The 20,318-nt window shown below is 38.8% G+C and overlaps 1 protein-coding gene across 2 annotated transcripts in view; it reads left to right on the top strand.

The window, feature by feature from the left end:
* adamts18 (ADAM metallopeptidase with thrombospondin type 1 motif, 18) overlaps nt 1-20,318 on the top strand; it is a 64,911-nt gene that overhangs the window by 18,498 nt on the left and 26,095 nt on the right. Inside the window, exons 4-14 of one of the 2 annotated variants that reach the window (XM_033991726.2) lie at nt 534-804; nt 2,715-2,929; nt 4,473-4,556; nt 4,630-4,789; nt 6,891-6,996; nt 7,539-7,676; nt 7,766-7,919; nt 9,694-9,789; nt 10,726-10,874; nt 18,614-18,786; nt 20,081-20,211. In XM_033991726.2, the coding sequence (XP_033847617.1) occupies nt 534-804; nt 2,715-2,929; nt 4,473-4,556; nt 4,630-4,789; nt 6,891-6,996; nt 7,539-7,676; nt 7,766-7,919; nt 9,694-9,789; nt 10,726-10,874; nt 18,614-18,786; nt 20,081-20,211 (1,677 nt within the window). Of the gene's footprint in view, nt 1-533; nt 809-2,714; nt 2,930-4,472; nt 4,557-4,629; nt 4,790-6,890; nt 6,997-7,538; nt 7,677-7,765; nt 7,920-9,693; nt 9,790-10,725; nt 10,875-18,613; nt 18,787-20,080; nt 20,212-20,318 lie in introns of those variants that run through there. The other variant, XM_055232496.1, reaches the window with a different exon arrangement.

The following is a 20,318-nucleotide window of genomic DNA, read 5'->3' as shown; positions in this document are numbered from 1 at the left end:
TCAATCCTGTTACTGTAACATATTACTAGGGCTGTAGTCGACTTAAGAAATTCTTGATCGACTTGAGACATGCCCTGCCAACCAATTAATTGACTAAAAAGGGGGAGTGGCAAACCTCTCAAAACTATTGAGTATCTCTATGTATCTCACTCAAATTGCACTCACAGAACTACACCTACATGAGAGTTCATGCAAAAATAACTAGGTATGCAAAAATGCTACTAGGAAACAATGCATTTATATGAAGACTTGTTAATCCTGAGTATATTTTGCTATTTTACATACAAATAATAAAAATACCAAATCTTCAGCTTACTCACTCACTCACTAACTTACTTCTCCTCCTTTCTGCTGTTGTTCCATATACATCCTTATCTAAATATAATAATAAGTGGACTAAGAAAACTTTTGGTTGACTAAAACAGTATCGGTGGATTAATTTAGACTAAACGACCAAAGCCCTATAACCCTGTATATTACATGCATTTGAATTAGAGCTCATATAACGTTGCATCTTGTGTTTTTGCTTTCAGTCAGGTTTAATCCGGATATCTCAGGAGGAGTACTTGATCTCACCACTGCCGGACCACTTGGCTCAAAAGCACAACTACAACGCCCTGGAAGGACATCACCCTCATGTGGTCTACAAGCGCTCGGCGGAGCACATTATAAACCGCAGATCTGCAGAACCATCTTCAACCAATTCTTCCACAGCGGACAGCCCATATCGACATGACCACCATCACCCCCATCACCACGACAACCAGCAAGACAAGATGCACTTCTGTGGACGCCGCAAGCAATGTATGTAAGGGAACATTTTATAACTCACATTCTCTAATATGTATCTAGTCATTCGATTTATAGTCTGTTTTTTGCAGTCTAAAGCGAGCAAATGGTTCTCCTCAGTCAGCAGCGTAATCTATAAAACATTGGACGAAACTAATTGGCTGGATGCCACTGGCCATAGAGTTCACTACATATTTAAAACATGTGGGAGAGTTCACTATGGGTAATACATTAGTTGTTCAACATGTATAAAATATTATATTGTTATACATTATGGAAGTGCTGTTTTAATTGCAGGTATTTTTATTTGGCCAGTTCATGGGTTTCAGAGTTCTTTTTATAGATGTCATTTTGAACACTTTTCACCTTTCAAAACAGAATATTTTGCCTTGAAATCTTAATTGTCATGGCAGCAGTTCAACGTTTTCATCACTTTTTCACACAATCTCTCTCTTTTGTCCACTGTGTTACATTATAGTTTTAAATTCACATTCACATGCCGAGTTTGTAAAACATTTTGATATTATTCAAGCCATTAGTTGTAACATTTCCTCTTTAAATCAACATTAAAGTGAATGTATCAGTTGCGCTGTACTCAGTTCCACCTCGTTGGCAGGCACATGGTTTCTCTTTCCCTGTTTAGCAGAGGAAGGAGGAAACTGTAGGGAGTGAATTTCCTGGCCTTTCGACACTTGAGCTGTTCTCTTATCACACGGCACGAGCCAGGAAAGACATCACACCTCCCACTCGCGCCAAAACTATACTGTCAACAAATATATACATTTACTGACCTATTTTAGCATAGTTAGAGACATTCTTTGGACTTTGATTTCTAATTGCATATGTCCTTTATCAAGTACGATGTGAGTACAATACAATTTCAGCCAGAACGAGATCAGCTAAGAAAAACATGTGAGATAGAAATTAACTAAGCATTGTATCTTGGCACTTTATTTTCTCTCTTTATATCTGAAAAATGTCTCATGTTCTTTCATGAAAACAATTTAGCATTTGTTATAGAAATCCTCTGACAGAGCTTTTTCTGTGGCAGCGCCCAAACTATGAAACAACCTCCCTCTACCTGTCAGATCCTCTCCATCTTTAAGGCAGTTTAAGACAAGAATAGACTGAAAACCTACCTCTTCTCCCTGGCATTTAATACTAGCTAGACAGGGTTTCTTGGTGTTTTATTGTACTTTTCCTATGCATCTTGTTATCTGTATATTTGTTTTATGTTGACTTTTATGTGAAGCACTTTGGCCAGTTGAAGTTGTTTTAAATCTGCTATATATATATATAAACTTTAATTGAATTGAACTGAATTGAAGGTAATTCTGACCAATATCCACTGCTCCTGAAAGGCTTCAAAAAATAGTCAGAGGATGGATCATATACACAAAATAAAACATTTGTGTGGTTTGGAAGGGTCTTAAATCTACAGCTGATAATATATTGCGTTACCCAACATAAAACTATTCTAAATGTACAATATTGTTAGAAAAAAGCATGAGCAGCAATACATAATTAGCAGAAACAGTTTAGTAGTTAGCAAATGAGTCATAGAATTATTTATTCAACTGTCTACAGCTCAAATCTTGTAGAGAAATGTTAGAAAAAGTTCATCCCTACAGCAAAGAAACGATGAATATTGGCAGCTCAAAATGTTTGTTCCATCTATCATTTATTGAACGATGAGATGATTTAGTAATTATTGTAACCCGCCTACTGAGGAGTGGAAGCAAAACCTACAGCTATAACGTACAATTCCTATAAAAGCCACCTTTAAGCAGCCTGTATATTGTGAATTACACTGTTAAACAAATTCTCTCTTTTATATCACACTGCAATACTTAATGCTCCCAATTCTGTATTTCTTGTATGTAATCCTCTCTCCTGCCTCCACCCATCCCTGTGTGCCCATCTAGACGCTCCCAAGCCCCCCACTGTGGACCGCTTCATCATGCCCGATGAGTTTGCAACACCCGGGGAGGAAGGAGCGGGGAGGTCAAAGCGCTCGCCCATCCTCTCCAACCGCGTGGGCTCCCTGAACGTGGAGACCCTTGTGGTGGCGGACAGGAAGATGCTAGAGAAACACGGCCGGGACAACGTTACCACCTACGTACTGACTGTCATGAACATGGTGAGGATGGGTGAAGAAAAAGTAGAATTAGATTGGACTGAGTCTTGAGAAATATGTAATGTGTTTGTTAAGGCTGTAGTTTTAGTAGTGTTGTGTCTTAGTTGAACAAAATGTGTTGACTAATAGAAAGGCACTCTCTTATAAAATAATAAAATAAATACCTCTATTGGTTATGGCAGGCCTTAATAGACCTGAGCCCCAATACGTTTCAGCCGACTGGCCTTCATCAGGGGACAAGCAGGAAGCTATAGATAAGCATGTTTAAAGGTGCAGTATAACTTCTGTTGGGGCGTCTGTCACTTTCTTGTCTCCATGGATATGTTTTTTTTTTTTTTTAAGTAAAAACAAAAGATATTAAATGCATTTATATCCATGGAGACAATTAAGGGACACCAGCCAGCCGGCCAAGTTACAGAAGGTCAGGTCTGTGGAGAGGTGACTCCCTCACAGTAAAAATACATGTTTTTCAAGGTATTTGTGAGCTTTAAATACACCTGCAATTAAGTAAATGCTTGGTAAGTTGAATGCCATACTGTGGAACATTCCAGGTAAAGCAACAACATCTTCAGGCAGACAAGCAGGTGACAGACCCTCCTCCAGTATGTAACGTTTCTGGCAAAAAATAGAATCAAATAAAAGCACATCTTTTTCACTTTGGATATTTTTATTGCATTGAAAAGCATAGAAAAGCCTACATTCTTACTATGAGCTGGTTTGCATCTCCATAAACCTGACCCTGACTTATTTGGCCTAGAGGGCCTCCTCCTGCTTGTTTTCATGGGAATATTTTTCCTTTGCTTATAATATTCCACAATGGCATAAAACCTATCTATCTCCATGGAGAATGTTCCCAATTATGGTTTTCCATGGAATCATGCAGGTGACTTTCCACACCCAGAAAGTTATATACTATCACTTTAAACATGTGTATAACTTTGTTAACTTCTGTCAAAGCGCGTATTACTGTTATACGAGCAGACAAAACAGAGCTGAATGCATTAACTTGTAAATTATGTCTGGAATTTACCAAACTTTTATCTTTACTGATACAACATTTTATGTTCTACCTATGAAACATACAATAATGAACACGTTTTAGAATGTAACCATCAAAGATATTATGTTTCCTCTACATCACACACTGCGTCTTTGATTACACTGCTGAATTGAGATGTTTTTAGGAAAAGGCTCAACACATTTTATATGCGCATTTAATGAAACTCACTGCAAACATCAACAAGCAACATTTTAATTAAAGCAAATGTGCTGCAGGTGTATTTACTGGTGTGTAAACCACAGTAATTTATGTTTTAGGAAGTACTATTGAACTACTTGATGTTTAATTTAAACAAAAGCACAAATTACCGGCATGTTTTTTACTGAGCTGAGATGTTAATTAACTTTGTAGAGAGCGTTTCAGCGGTGGTCATCTGGACACAGTTTTTACATCTTTATCGCAAAAGCAATGTTCAGATGACCATCATGAACCACTCCTGGATGAATAAACAATTACATCGTCTCATGTTGACTGACTATTTTACAGGTATCCAGTCTTTTCAAAGATGGCACCATTGGGACTGATATCAATGTTGTGGTGGTTAGTTTATTATTACTGGAGCAAGATCCTGTAAGTGCAAATGCTTTGAGATAACCTCTTCAATTTTATGCACAGTTTTAACAAAATGTCTTTAACTCTCTAGGTGGGTTTAACCATAAATCACCATGCAGACCAGTCCCTCAACAGCTTCTGTCAGTGGCAGTCTGGACTGATGGGTAAAGGCGGGAAAAGACACGATCATGCGGTTCTGCTCACTGGACTGGATATCTGCTCCTGGAAGAATGAGCCCTGTGACACACTGGGTAAGATTAAAACTCATAACTTTTATATTTTGTTCTATGTGTTTACTTTGCAGACAAGAGATAAGACAAAAAATACAATAAAAATATATATACATAAATAAATATACACAAAAAAAAAGACTACTATAAAAATTGCTGCCATTTTAAACTGCAATAAGAACAAATAACAGTTCTATCAAAATGCAACAATGTCAACATCTTAAATTTTTACTGCTTGATTAGGTATTATTTTCATCAATGTTTGCATTATTGTACAATAATATTATCAAAATCTATGTTTTTGTTTGTCAAGTTAGAATGTGGTTTGGGTAAAATGCAGCCTACAGCCTAATAATTTCAAAATGTACACCAGGCACTTTTATGTTCAAATCAATGTCAGTTTGTTTTCTCTCTTTGAAGCAGATATTTTCTGATGTATTGTCAGCTAAGTAAATCCACCCTTCTGTGTGCAATAAACTTAACTCTGTATCCTGCTTACTTTGTCTATGAAAGCCAAAAAAAGCACTGACTTGTCATATAAGTTTAGATCATGTTTTAAGATAGGATTATTTAATGACTTTTTATATTGAGTCAGAGATCTACATTCTGACGCCAAAACCAGGACAAATTTGCAGCAGACACATGGCTAATTTGCGTATCAATGGGCTATACCTGTCTAATGTCCTATGGCGTTTGCACCGTTCATTTCCCCTTCAGTCACACTTGTGCTGAACACAGAGGAGCCTGAGAAGAGTGTAAACCCTGAGTAATGACACGAAGAGAGTGAGAGGGATGAGTCAGATCCACATGAATTAGCTTAAATCTGCATGCTTGAAGTCCGGGATAGGGTAGATTAACTAGCAAAGAGTACACAGCCTGACCCAAAAATAACTTCTGTGCATAAGGTTCAGCAGCTCGTACTGGCTTATCAATAATGTAGGCAATAGTAGCAAGTGTGGCATCAATTTTTGCCACGTGCCGCCATTTTGGTTCTAGTTGCTAATGTAAACAAATGTAAACTCTAAAGAAAACATGTATTAACTGTATTTTATATGCTTTTTGGTCATTTGGAATTGCACCGCCATCTGTAAGTCAGTGGATTGGACCGCTGTACCAAAAAAATGATAGTAGTTACCATTTAGAAATAGCAGTATATTAACATCCTTGTAACCATGCCAACATGATTACAAGTTTATACAGAATTTAGAAGGAATCAATCAAATCCTTCTGATAATTTACCAGTTTCCCTTTCACTTCTTAACCCAAGCGATTTTATAAAATGCTAATCAGTAGTAACCAGTGAAAGGTTTCAAGTATTTTGTGAACTACGCTGTATGTCCTGTCACTGGGGAGACAGCCACTGAGATAGTGTGCTGAATAAGAGAGCAGATATGCGTTTCTGTCTGACACTTGCCTGAGATGAATATTGTAATGGCGGAGAAAGCAGACAGGTGCAACGGTGACAGTGTACAAGTTGGCACGGGCTACTATTTTTGACACATGAAAAGTAGATCCAGCAAAACGTAGCATTTCCCTGAAGAGAGGATTTTGAAATAATTTTATCTTTAACTTTTTTACCGCTTTCCAAAGTTATTCCTCACTTACCTTTTGCATTCTCAGCATCATAATTATAGTCCAGGGGAGAGATTTGACACTAACGCTAACAACAATAGTGCAGTTCCTGATTCTCGCATGATAAAAGCGCTTTATAATTAGATGCAGACAGTACAAGAGCTGCTCATACCATATATTTTAACATGCTCAAATATGTGAAAGAAATTGGGTAAAGCCTTTTTTAATGTAACATGATTGACTTGCGTTTGATTGGCGTCATGTCATATCGTGGGAGGGAAATTTGGTGCTAATGCTTAATACTGTCAAGGGTCTTGTCACATGAAGCCTATTACATTTTTATCAAATTCTGTCAAGTATTACGGGATAAATAGTCAAAAGCGAGTGAGAACACTTCCCAGCTGGTGTGAAATCCCCTATGCTGCCTGCCAGTTTGGATATCTCTGATGGACATTTGGGGCTAGTACTGTATATTAGGGTTTATTGCTTTGGAAATTTGAAATGGTTTGTTTTTAAAGGTTGTTTTGGATAATAATTTGTATTTCCCCAGGCTTTGCTCCCATCAGTGGTATGTGCAGTAAGTACAGAAGCTGCACCATCAACGAAGACACTGGGCTGGGCTTGGCTTTCACAATTGCGCATGAATCTGGACACAAGTAAGTTTGAAAACATTTTAAGTCATTTAAAGTTCACTATGTAACTTTTCTGATTAGGGGTCTGCCTTCTCCCGGTATGTCTCAATGTTCCTCAGTACTTGTCAATTGTCTGTCTTGCATTTATTCTTCTGTTCCAATCCATTGAAAAAACATGCTTACTGTGAGTGAGCTTGGCTTTCCACAGATCTGACCTGTTACTTGCCCTGGTGGCGTCACTTGCTAGAAACATTCCAGGCAAAGCAATAACATTTCCATGGAGCCAAGCAGGTGGTTGGCCATCCACCAGAAAGGTTACTTACTGCACCTTTAGGCATATTGTTCATTCCCAAATGTAGTTTTCAATTCACACGATCATTACTGTATCACATGGAGTCACATGGAACACAAGGCTTTCTAGCACGTTTGCAATGAGACTTCTGTGCATTACTGTCATTTGTAACAATAGCCAAATCTTTCTGCACATTATCACAAAGCTGTCATTTCTCTTTTGTGAAGTTCATGCTATTGTAAAAATATGTTTTCACTATAATTTCCTGTTCTAGTTTTGGGATGATCCATGATGGAGAAGGTAACCCTTGCAGAAAAACTGAAGGCAACATCATGTCCCCCACACTTGCTGGGAACAATGGGGTCTTCTCCTGGTCCACCTGCAGTCGCCAGTACCTCAGCCGATTCCTTGGGTACAGAACATTCCTATACATCCAAGTTAAGTGATTTATGTTTTGTTTTTTGTGTGACTAATTTGCCTATGGATTTCTGTGTTTACCAGGACAGCTCAAGCTTCCTGTCTGGTGGATGAGCCGAGGCAGATTGGCCAGTACAAGTACCCCGAGCAACTTCCGGGACAGCTGTATGACGCAGATATACAGTGCAAGTGGCAGTTTGGTGTCAAGGCCAAACTTTGTAGTCTAGATTTTGTGAAGGTAAGATTTTTAAAGAAAACATGTTACTCAGATTATTGCTGTCCTTTCCCTTCCTCATGTTTGTTTCATTAATCCATTAATCCAAAGTCAAGCACTCGAAAATGCTCTGTTTGCATTTTGCCTAGATAGTTGCGTCATAGGTAAAAATCCAGACCACTCCTAAGCAGGTTTTAAGCCCATAAGCCATCACTGGACTCATTCTGCGGTCAAATTGTGTTCACAAAGAATACATGGCTCTATTGGCAAAGCATTTAAAGGGAGCTCCAACGGGAAACTCGTGTAGTTTAGAGTGTGTTTTCCAAATGTAGGCATTAATTTAAGTTAGAAAATGTGAAATACTTATTCCAAAGTGACCAAAACATATTAAAAAGTAGAATTAAAGTCAAAAGAATGCATAATATTTGTTCTTTATATGTTTTGGTTGAAGTTTTTTTATTGTGTTTTGTCTGTTGACTTCAATAGACCATTATTTATTTCCCGTGAACCCCTCCAGCCTTACCACACAGGCAGCTGATTGAGGGTCCTATTTGCCAGACTTATTGAAAGAACATGGGGAGCTAAGTCTAGAGACAGAATGGCTGGCTTATATATAGACAGGGACATTCTGCTATAGAGCGCTAATGACGCGGTTCTTAACGGGCACTTTATTAATTAGCATGATCTTTGGAGTTCACATCCCCCCTCCCCTTTGACTTGCCTTGAAAATGGGATCTGACAACAGAGCACTCCCTCTAGTCTCTTTCTTAACATCGCCCTGAAGGAAAAAAAAAAGCCTTTATGTCAGAGGGTTTCATTATTGTGAATTCACATGTAAATGATGTTCAAAAAGCTACTGCCTTTGTTCCTATAGACCAAACTCAGTGGGAAAATCCAATCAGGCTTGTCTATGTTTAGCTAACACAAGATCAAATACAACATCTGCATTTCTCTGACTTGTGTGCTGGTCGGTGGGTGGTAAATGAACCTACAAGCTGATTAACATGGGCTTGTGGCTGTTCTGTGCTCTTTCTCATGGTGGTTTTGTGATGTAGATCCTATACAATGTATTGGCTGTATACCATGTTCCCGTGTTAGACATATGTCACATACATAAAGACCTGAATAGTCCATGTATAGGCAGCCCCTTTCTCTCACTGCCAGAGGAAGTCGGGCATGTGGCCAGATTCTGCTGCCTGTCTCTGAACCTGCGATCTCCCTCTGTGCGTTCTTTGTAGGTTCATCTCTGTACAGTTGGCTCATGTGACAAGCACAATTATACTTGGTTTTATTAAAGAGATGCATTGATCAGGTGTGACACAGTGGTTGGCGATCTTTGTGGTGGTGATCTTGGCCAGGATTTGTAAAGATGGAGTGTTATTCAAAAACAACTTTTTAGAGCGTTCTACCATGTTGTAAGGTTGTTCCTGCATCAAAAACGTGCCTGAAGTGATTTCTCCCCAGCCCTATTCGAACCCTCCATACGGTTAGCAGTACAATCCTGTCCAAGACTCAGCCCACAAGTCTCCGTCACCCATGCTCCGGCACAGCCATTTTCCATAAATATACTACAACTGATTGTGCTGTGCTAGCGCTCTGAAGGGGGAGTGACAAAAGCTAAACACATTTTAATACATTATTTTTGGCGAATACAGCATTTTCAAATCGATAAAAAGTAACATGGTGATCTAAATATGTTGTGTTAGCTGTTGAATTTCCATAGAAGTAAAATGTCCCAACTTTAACGTTATTTGTGGTTGTATGTTAATAATACAAGGTTTGCACTGTATTTTGACAGGACATCTGCAAATCCCTGTGGTGTCATCGCACTGGGCAACGCTGTGAGACCAAGTTCATGCCAGCAGCAGAGGGCACCACCTGTGGCCCTGACATGGTTTGTGCTTATTCGTCTAAGATGTTTGATTCTCCACAACTACAAAACTTATATAAACACGTAAGGTATCTAGATTCACCTATTACAGTTGTATAGATTTAGGCCCAGCAAAAAAAAAAAAAAGTGATTTTGTGGACATTATAAAAAAAAAATCTAAAATAAATAATAATAAATAATACATAATAATAATAATAATAATAATAATAATAATAATAATAAATATATATAATAAAAATGAGTAGGGTTGTTCAATTGATCAAATTTATTTTCTAATCAGTTATATGCTTGGGAATTCATAATGACAGCCATTTTTAATAAGATAAAATAAAATTTTATTGAAAATCATGATTGATCTATACAAGGAAAAAAATCCGGATAATTATTCATAGTCATATTCCCCAGCTCTAGTACATGCTCCACTCTTTAATCCAATATCTTGAAGCTGAGGATTTGCAGAAAGACTGAATAGGACTGTTTTTACTATTCGTGTGTATAATTAGTCTTTCCAAAAGTAATTCTATTCATAAAATTAGAACTAGGCCAAAGAACAACTACAAGAATTTCTGCAAGCCAGCTTCAGTGGTGAGAGCCTACGGTAATCAGAATGATCAAAGTCAATTACATCCTTTCAGTGTACTTTGATGATACTTGCTTGTACCTGCAGTAAGGTTTCCTCTTCCAGCTGGACAGAAAACAATAGTAGTGCCTCTCATTTTGAATAATGGTATTTAGACAAGGAGGTGTGTGAGTGCTGGAATAGACTTGGATCAGTGATGCTCATTGTATCTGCCTGTATGGAGTTTGTGCTTCCAGGTGTATTACTGGGAACATGGCCAAGACAAGAACCACAGCCAGGATCGGAGCTCAATCACTGATCATATGGTTCTACCTGTTTTTCCTCATCCAAATTCTCATTTCTGTGTCTTTTCTGTGCAGTGGTGTCGGAGGGGACAGTGCGTGAAGTACGGAGAACACGGCCCAAAGGCGGTCCATGGCCAGTGGTCCGCCTGGTCTGAGTGGTCGGAGTGCTCCAGGACATGTGGGGGAGGGGTCATGTATCGAGAGCGCTCCTGCAACAGTCCAAGGTACACACTGCTCAACACATACATGGACACTCACTTGTTTAAGGTCCTCTTGTATGCATTAGCTTTGATATTGCATGTTGATTAATCTAGAATAATGTAAAACTATTGAACATGTCATATTTTATACACAAACAACCAGATGTGCAAGGAGCAGTTGGAACTAAGCTAAAAATAATAGTTACTAGTACTAAAGTAGATTTGCTGTAGTGAAAGCAAATAATATGGTGTATGGACTAAATACACACATGTGTGATCTGTGCCTGACCGCTCTTTGCTGTCAGCAACGTACCTCCTCTTGTAAGAAAAGCCTGTGTCTGTTATCCACTTGGACCTGAGGGGCCGCCAGGCAAATAATCCAACACTGTGCATTGAGTACGTATAGTACTGGGCTGACTAGTCGTGTGCGTGGGATGCCTCTTAAGAAAGGAAAGGAAATGTTTCATGCTTATATTTGACCCATCAGCATGACATGAGATACTGATAGAACTGGAGCTTATTGATCTACTGTACCGTTAAGACTTGTCATTGGTGCTGTTATAAAGCCACATTTCACTACCCATTCCTATTCATGAAATACCACCCACTGGGTGATCTTTTGCATATACCACTGGGTGATCTTTTGCAAGACGAATACAGAAATTGATTAAATATGCATGATTACTAAATTGTAAATTTCAAATGAAAGTATGAAGTATGTTTTGATAAGGATACAACAATAAACTAAAATAAAGGCAAGTTTTTTTTTTTCCATTTGGGATGATTTTATTGCTTTGAAAAATGTGGAAAAGCATGCATCCTTACTGTGAGGGGGCTTACATTTCCCCAAACCTGACTGTTATGGTCTGATTATCATTAATACAATTCATCGGGTGCTCTTAATGCGATCACATAAAGTACTTTACAAAGTAGACAGATGACAAAATGATTCACGGTGTCATTCAGCTCCTTCTGCAACCAAAATCCTCTGACTCGAACAGCGCAGCCAGAACGCACTTCTTGTCCCAAAATCCTTCCCTGCTCAGAACACCTGACAGTGGGGCTTGCCAGGTATCTGTCAACACAAGCGTGCATGAGCGGACAGTACACACACACATACAGACATATACTCGCACACACACACACGCACACACACGCGCGCACACACACGCATCTGAAGCAACTCCCATCATTCAGAATGGCAGGCCAGACAGACCGACAGACAATCCCTCCCCATGCTGCACACTCCCCAAAGCTCCTAATAGCACGATCCTATTCTAAAAGCTGCCAAGACAGTCACAAAGTGTTCCCCCATCACGACTTGCTCAAACAAACATAATTCTGCATAATTCTTCAGACGTAAGGTCCCACAGCGCTTTTTTTTTTAAGTAAAATGTCGGCCCTTACATGCTAGTGAGCAGGGGTGGGTAGAGTAGCCAAAAACTGCACTCAAGTAACGTTACTTCAAAATAATTTTACTCAAGTAGATGTACAAAGTAGTGGTCCAAGAAATTCCTCAAGTAAGTATAAAAAAGTATTACTCAAGCAAGAGTGACTGTTGATGTAACATTGAATTTATAATTTTAAGTTAATGTAATTTGAAATTTGAAATTAGCCAAATAAATAAATAAATAAATAAATGAAAGACTAAACAAAACATTAAATAATGCACAAAATCTGATATTTTCAAAAGACTGACACAACAATGAGAAAAACTACATTTCATCTGAAGGAGTGGTGCTAGAAACTCAAATGTTCAAATTGTTTAATATTCTCAACATCAGTAGAGTCACAGTGGGGAGAGTAATCAAAATTTTTTCTACTTTACTTTTAATGTTACTGAGTAAATGTAACTGAGTACGTCTTACCTCTGCAAGTGAGAGTTTCATATTTGTATTTTTTCAGTCCTTCATAGAATGGAATTTATTCATTTCCGCAAGTCCCTCTTTTGATCCAATACATCTATTTGTAATCATGATTTTTCTACACATGAACGAAAATGAGCTCAAATGGAGTTTTAATAGATTTGATTGGTTTGCGATGTTGATGTTCTTAAAATGATGGTTGAACAAGATGGCTGTGTGTATACTTACAGTTTACACTATATTATCAAGCATAAACACAGACAGTGATGGAACCCATTTCAAGTATCATACAGGAAAGCTAATGTTCTTTTGCAGTCCCAACCGGATGTCTGAAAAGTATCATTACTGATTATTTTGAGACAGTCACTAGCCTAGCTCAAGCAAGAATGATTCAGAATGGCTAAAAACAAACTATTTCTTTCTTTATGTTTATTTATACAGGGGAACCCAGTGAGAGCACTTGGGCTCTTTGTGTGTAAAATACAATACAAACAGAAAAACAAAACAAACAAGTATACAAGTCTATATAAAACAGTAAAACACGTGCAGGTATGTGCATAAAAGTTTGTTACCAGATTAATAAATTGCGACTGTGTCACCAACATATCGGAAATTGCTTTTCCTTGAAGTGTATTGTGAAGAAAAATAGCTAAAAGCCATCTTTCCTGTCTCAGTTTTGGTCCAGCTAGTCCTTAGCCTTATGCAGTCACGTGATCTGGTATTAAATGTTCCAGTATCAATGATTCCTTACATAAGTTATACTTAAATGTAATAAAATGTAGTCTTCATCTGGATTTATAAGCAACATAATTTGAGGACTATGTACTATTGTTATTTTACTAATTTGGGTTGGTTCCACATTTTAGCAATAGTAATAGAAATAGTAATTCATAGAAAACATTACAATCACATCTCTTTTTCTCTCTTTTTCTAGAAAAACTAGAACACCAATGATCTTTTGAATTGTTTATTGCTATGGCAATTCTAGATTGAGCTGGAGGACAGAACAGATTCTGTGGTGGAATGTAATGTTTAACTGTCAGATTGCAGATTTGTTGACCTGGAACACATTTTAATGTCTTCTCTGTAAGCATAAATAAACAAAAGGGAAATAGGTTTTTCACAATAGCTTCAGAAAATTGTCAGATTCAACCCCAAATATGATATTGGCAGCTGAAAGGACGTTAAGCTACAAGATTAATATGGCAGTGAAGTTTGTGAAGCCAGTCCCCAACAAATAATGATCCAAGGTTCAAGATTTGTGGATCATGAATTTAGATTTCTTCTACTTTCAAAAACAGTTAATCTCCCATAGAGTTTTACAGGCCCCTGCCCTCCATCTGAAATTATGACATCATCAAACTCTAGAAAGTGAACAAAACCTATTCAGCAGTTGTTTGACCCATGCTCTGTCTAGATTAATGTACACGTCACAGGCTATTGAGCTGTGTTGAGTAAAAAAATGTTGCAGATACTATCAAACAAATGAGATAATTAAACATGTATTCACTTTTATAGCTAACCTAACAGTGCTGTCTACTGAACACTGGCGGTTCCGTCTATCAGATTCCTCACCTCCCCTAATCCTTACATGGGATCAAAGATATGTGCAGAGGCTGACCACTTCTCATATGATACACATTATACACCATGACTGGCAGAGTAAAGAGGGCCATAGGAGCCTTTAAACCAGGTTAACTGTCAGCTCCATTTATCATTCCTATGGCACTGACAAGTACTTTGTAGCAGCTGCTGTTGAAAAGTGGGTTGATGGTAGTAAACTGCTGAGTTATGGGGTCAGCAAGGATAAGGGGTGGCAAGATAGACACAATACAGCAATCAAACACAATGACATAGAATAATAATATCATATTTAGCTATAATGTACATTGTAGAGAGCAATTGACTGTACAGCTGGTGGAACAATGAAAGGATTACACATTCTTACATTAAGCTGCCGTGTCATACATGTATTCTGGGTCAATTGTGGTGTCATTGTAAACATTACTAATGATTCCAGTAATTATTTTTGCCACATTGCTTTGCCCCTAATCTGAACTGGATTACGCTGCACAGGGCTCCAGACTAACGATTTGACTTAGGTGCATCAGTGTGCCTAAGATTTTCATTTGGGTGCATCAGAACATGATTTGGGTGCACCAAAACCCGATGCTTATTTAAGGCATTGTAATATATATTGTCCTTAAGTTGCTTCAACAATAAGGGCTAAATGCATAATTTGGTTAGTTATTTTTACCTGGATATATTGGCTTCAAAGAAATTTAGAACATGTTTATTCACATGGGGCAAAAGTTTTGGTGCTTGTGCAGCCAAATTGGTCACACTCTGAAGGCCTGCTGCATGTTGCTTGTGTTCCATTATGTAAGGAAAAATTGAACAAACTTTATATAGATCTATATGTGTGTACATCAGACTATATCCCCTATCACAAATTTGAAACATTTGATTTTTTTAAATAATCTCTCTAAAGGTGCATTATGTAACTTTTCCAGTGATGTTCCACAGTATCCTTTCTCCATCCATCCATTTTCTTCCGTTTATCGGGGGCTGGGTTGCGGGAGCAGCAGTCTAAGCAGGGACTCCCAAACTTCCCTCATCCGAGACACATCCTCCAGCTCCTCTGGTGGGACCTTAAAGCGTTCCCCGGGCAACTGAGAGACATAGTCCTTCCAGCGTGTCCTGAGTCTTCCCTGGGGCCTCCTCCTCGCGGGACATGCTTGGAACACCTCCCCAGGGAGGTGTCCAGGAGGCATCTTGAACAGATGCTTGAGCCACCTCAGCTGACTCCTCTCGACGTGGAGGAGCAGCGGCTCTACTCCAAGCCCCTCCCATGTGACCAAGCTCTTCACCCTATCTCTAAGGGAGCGCCCAGCCACTCTGCGGAGGAAAGCCATTTCGGCCTCTTGTATCTGCGATCTTGTCCTCATGACCATGGGTGAGGGTAGGAACGTAGATTGACCTGTAAATCAAGAGCTTTGCCTTTGACTCAGCTCCTTCTTCACCGCAACAGTCTGATAGAGCGACCACATCACTGTAGATACTGCACCGATCTGTCTGTCAGTCTCACGCTCCATCCTTCCCTCACAACTGTTATCAGTATCCTTTTCTATCTTGCATTTATTCATAATGTATTCAATTATGTTTTTATTGCTCAAAAAAGTCCCTTGCATTCTTATTGTAAGCACAGTCCTCTCTTCACACATTTAGCCAGTGCTCTTACATGCTTGTCTCCATGGGGACAGAAAGGTTTAATGCCATACTATGAAACATTCCAGGCATTCCATGACAAGCAGATGACAGACTAGAAAAGTCACATAGTCCCCCTTTAAGGTGGAAACTGACTACACCTCCCTCCTCCTCTCATCCCCCTCTCCTGTATTCCCCATGGACCACCTGCCAGATCAAACACAGTCACCCTAATCCTCACCAACAACACTGGAAGATTAGGTCCATGATTTTGACCTGGGTTGGAACATATTTTGAGGCCCTCACTAATTTATAGAGAATTTGCGTGTGCTTGTAAGTACCTCTATATAGGCTCACCAAAAGGTAAGGTCAGTGCGTATAATGGCCGTATATAGGACGTGAAGGCTTGGAGAGCAGGTGATTCTGAGCTAAAGCCATGACCGGACTACATGACCTTTGACCCATGGGAGTTCAGTCTGAGCTCCTGGTGCTGTGATTTACTAGTCTTCGGAGACACTTAAGCGCCCTTGAGGGTCCAGAGGGATGAGCCGGAGTCACGGTGTCGAGGGACAAGAGGCATGGCCGAAACACAAACCAAAACGTTATCAAGTCTGCTTCCTCTCTTGTGCCTGCAATTAGATTTACTGCAATGGTACAGCCCAGTCAGTACCCCCATGATAAAAATACTACAAATTCAGCTTTATTTCCACTGCTTTGATGCATGGGCCTTGACGGATGGAATATACAGTAGAGTGTCCCGCTGGGCCACTGTAAGTACGTTACCATATGGGCTGGTTGTCTGCCGCTACATATGTCTCAATAGGAAGAAGTTCGGTCCAAGTTGGATCATATCTACGCAAAGATATGCAAAGATCGGCTTGTTGCAAATTCACATTCATACATACACATGTAACAGGAAGTTCCATAAGTCCTGGCAGGAAGTCTGATTGATTTAGTTCAGGTTTTGAAATGGAAAGAATGGACAGTAAAGCTATATCCGTGACTGCGCTATCATTCATTATATACAGACATTTTCCACCTTGTTTGAGTGGAGGAATAAAAAGCACACTTAAGCAAAGTGAAATCCTCTATTTGATCAGCATGCTCCCACATAAGTGTGTATCCATGCTGCGTTGGTAAATAGCTAAACTCAATTTTCTCTGCTGGTGGTAGGAATGTCTGGAATTGGTTTAGAAAGCCTGGGAAGTCAGCTATAGCACTCTGATTTCCATTACTTTGTTGTGTTTGTGTTCAGAAAAAGATGGCTTGGCTTCCACATTAAAGTTCAATTTCCTTTCTATATCTGTTTCACTCTCGCTTTGTAGTTTATTGAGTCCTTATCTGGGCTGTTGAATAGATATTTGTTTCCTTTACAGTGCATTTAAACAGGCCTAGATTTTATGTTATATTTATGAGAATGCCCCTCGAGAATGATGTTAAAGCGGGTGATTGAGATTATTGGAACTGGGGCTGAACAATTTGGGAAAAATATCTAAATGTGATCTTTCTGACAAACATTGCCATTGCGATTAGATTTCTGATTTATGTTTTGGCAGTAAGATTCTTTTCAAAGTTCACATTTAAAACTTGTCCAGAAGTATTGGCAAAAACACTGAAATATTAACTAATACAAGAATCACATTTCAAAACATGTTTGTACAGATCTAAACTGCAGGGTTAGCAGTTTTTATCCAGTTTTTGTGCAGAATAACTGGAGAAAATAATGGTACTTCAAAAATTGCAGTCTTTGTAATTTGCACATTCTCTATTCATCTATTCAAATTGCAATTTCGATTCTGATTAATCTTGCAGTCCTAATTGGAACCTAAGGCACAATCTATATCATAACAAATAAAGCTTGAGCTGTTTTGAGTTTTGCATTTCACAGTCAAAGTAACTGTGAATTGCGGAGGTTTTTAACCTGTTTTACATTGAGAGAAAGGGTATGGGCCATTGTTTTCACTCCTTTGTGTGGGAAAATTCCATATTCCTTAGATCTCACTGCCACATTCCAGACATTTATATCAGCAAGATCAATCGTGCCTAACATGTAATAATGAGGTAATAATTAATCAGTATTACTTTATTTGTCCTCGAGGGGCAATTTAAGCACATTTAGCAGTAAATTACAATAATAAGAGAGTAATAAGAGAAAGCTCAAACAAAACTTCTGCTCAACAGGTTGGATCATCAGATTGAGTGTATCCAAGGACTGGTACATGGAATAATGATAATGATAATTTTATTCTGAATTACTTTATACTATAGCTGGGCAGACACACACACACATATATGCCTAAATATACTGTTTTACTCCCCCATGTTGCAAAAGTCTCAGTACAGTAATAGCATATTTTATTATGTCTAAATTCAAATATAGGATTGGAATGTTATTTAACCTAAAACTATTTTTAAAAGTCTCTAATCCTGTGATTGTCCTGTGTTTTCTGCTGCTCATTTCTGCTTACTATCAGCCTAATAGAAGGCAGGCAGAGTCCTGGTTTAGTCTTGCTTTCCTGGTTCAGATTTAATAACCATTCTTATTTAGTCTTTGTTTAGTCCTGGTTCACTTCTGGTGCAGTCCTATTTTGTTAAAACGTATCAACGTGCCCACCCCTACTTTATATATGGGTGAATAATAATATAAGTCTTAAGACAGTATATAACTTGTCCCTATCTTTTTTCCACCAGACCACAGAACAATGGTAAATTCTGCGAAGGCTCTAGTCGTCTGAACCAGCTGTGCAATACTCGCCCGTGTCCTCCCAATGCAGTGGACTTCCGAGCCCAGCAGTGCGCAGAGTATAACAGCAAACCCTTCAGAGGCTGGTACTACAAGTGGAAGCCCTACACCAAAGTGGATGGTAAGTTCATTATACTGCACTATATGTGCCCCCTGATACAAACTGTGAATGATTTGTAGGTATGCTTTATTTATATAGACGTTAAAGTGTGCAGTTGGACCTGCACAAAAACAAGCCACATTGTGCAACCTAGATTATTCAAATTCCACCTTTAAGTTATATCCAGTTCTGTGTTAGCTGAAAGTGACAGGTTAGACTCATTTCACAGTTAACATCATTAAGATTCAACTAAAAAGCTTATATTTTTTTCTGCAGTTTTTTCATTTTTGCAAAGTTTAAAATTTCACTTCCTGGTTGGAAACTTGCAGCAGATGTGACATACTTAAAGGCAATTCCATAACTGTTACCTAGAAACCATAAGGTTAACAAGGGCCAAACTTGTCTAAATTGCACAATAGTTTTGATTTGACCCATAAAAATAAATGACAGCACCTTTATTTTGTTAAATTGAGGTTTAACCTAACAGAAAAATTAATTTCTTGATCGTAAATTATCACGGCATTTTGGATGGAGTTTTCTATGTTGTTAACAAAGGTTGAGATATTCCACTTTTGAACACTTAACTACTTCCTTTATTTTTGTACTTTTCTATTCCACTTGACCAAATTAAATCTCTGATAAATATTTACTACCGGCACTGCCCCACAATCCCACCAACCTGAGTAATAATTAGAAAAACATGAAAATCTGTCATATGCACTTCAAATCGCTTCTCTTAATGGCTTCTTTCTATTGCCAGTCACTACTCCTACAATAAAAGGGAGCAAAGAGCCGGAGGAAGTGATCACTTAGTGTAATGTGCATGGCAGACATGTAGCCACCTGCACCCCCTGACACAGTGGGGCTGGAATTAAAAAGTAAGCCTGCAGGCCAGCTTTGTTACACAGAGGAGGGAGTGCGGTGAAGGAGAACCGTGTGTTTGGCCCTGTTCCCGGTCCTGTTTAAGCTGTTGATGAATGGGAGGTGATGCAGAGAGGAACAGATTCTGAACTGCCTTCAGAGACCTTGGGCCAAGTCACCTTCACCATCATTTATTTTAATCAAAGACGGCTGCAGAGACTTGTCTGTGATAACTGATCCGAACTACTAAATAAACCTGTTGCCCTACGTGGAATCTCAAGGGTGCATTCAAAGTCTGCTTCTGTCTTTTCTAATTCCCGTTTAGCTAACACACTGTACAGAATGCCTAAACACGATGCTTTGGGGTAGCTTCACTAACTGGCATGGGGAACAGATTCAGGCAGTGGCTGAGTGGCATTCCCATATTTCCAGATGTTTCCTTGTATCTGTCCAGATGAAGATGTATGTAAGCTTTACTGCATCGCTGAGGACTACGACTTCTTTTTCGCCATGTCCAGCAAAGTCAAAGATGGTACTTCCTGTTCTGAACACAAAGAGGATGTCTGCATTGATGGAGTTTGCGAGGTAAATGAAAGACTGCTCAGCTGCCCCAGAAAGATGTAGACAGGTTCAAATCAAATATAGCTCTTACTAATAACAGTTGTAATGTTGATTTATTACAAAAGTCATTT

This window comes from Periophthalmus magnuspinnatus, chromosome 3 (assembly GCF_009829125.3).
Source record: "Periophthalmus magnuspinnatus isolate fPerMag1 chromosome 3, fPerMag1.2.pri, whole genome shotgun sequence".
NCBI classification, from domain to species: Eukaryota; Metazoa; Chordata; class Actinopteri; order Gobiiformes; family Gobiidae; genus Periophthalmus; species Periophthalmus magnuspinnatus.
Note: the sequence above shows the minus strand (reverse complement) of the source record. Positions and strands in the feature narration are given on the sequence as shown.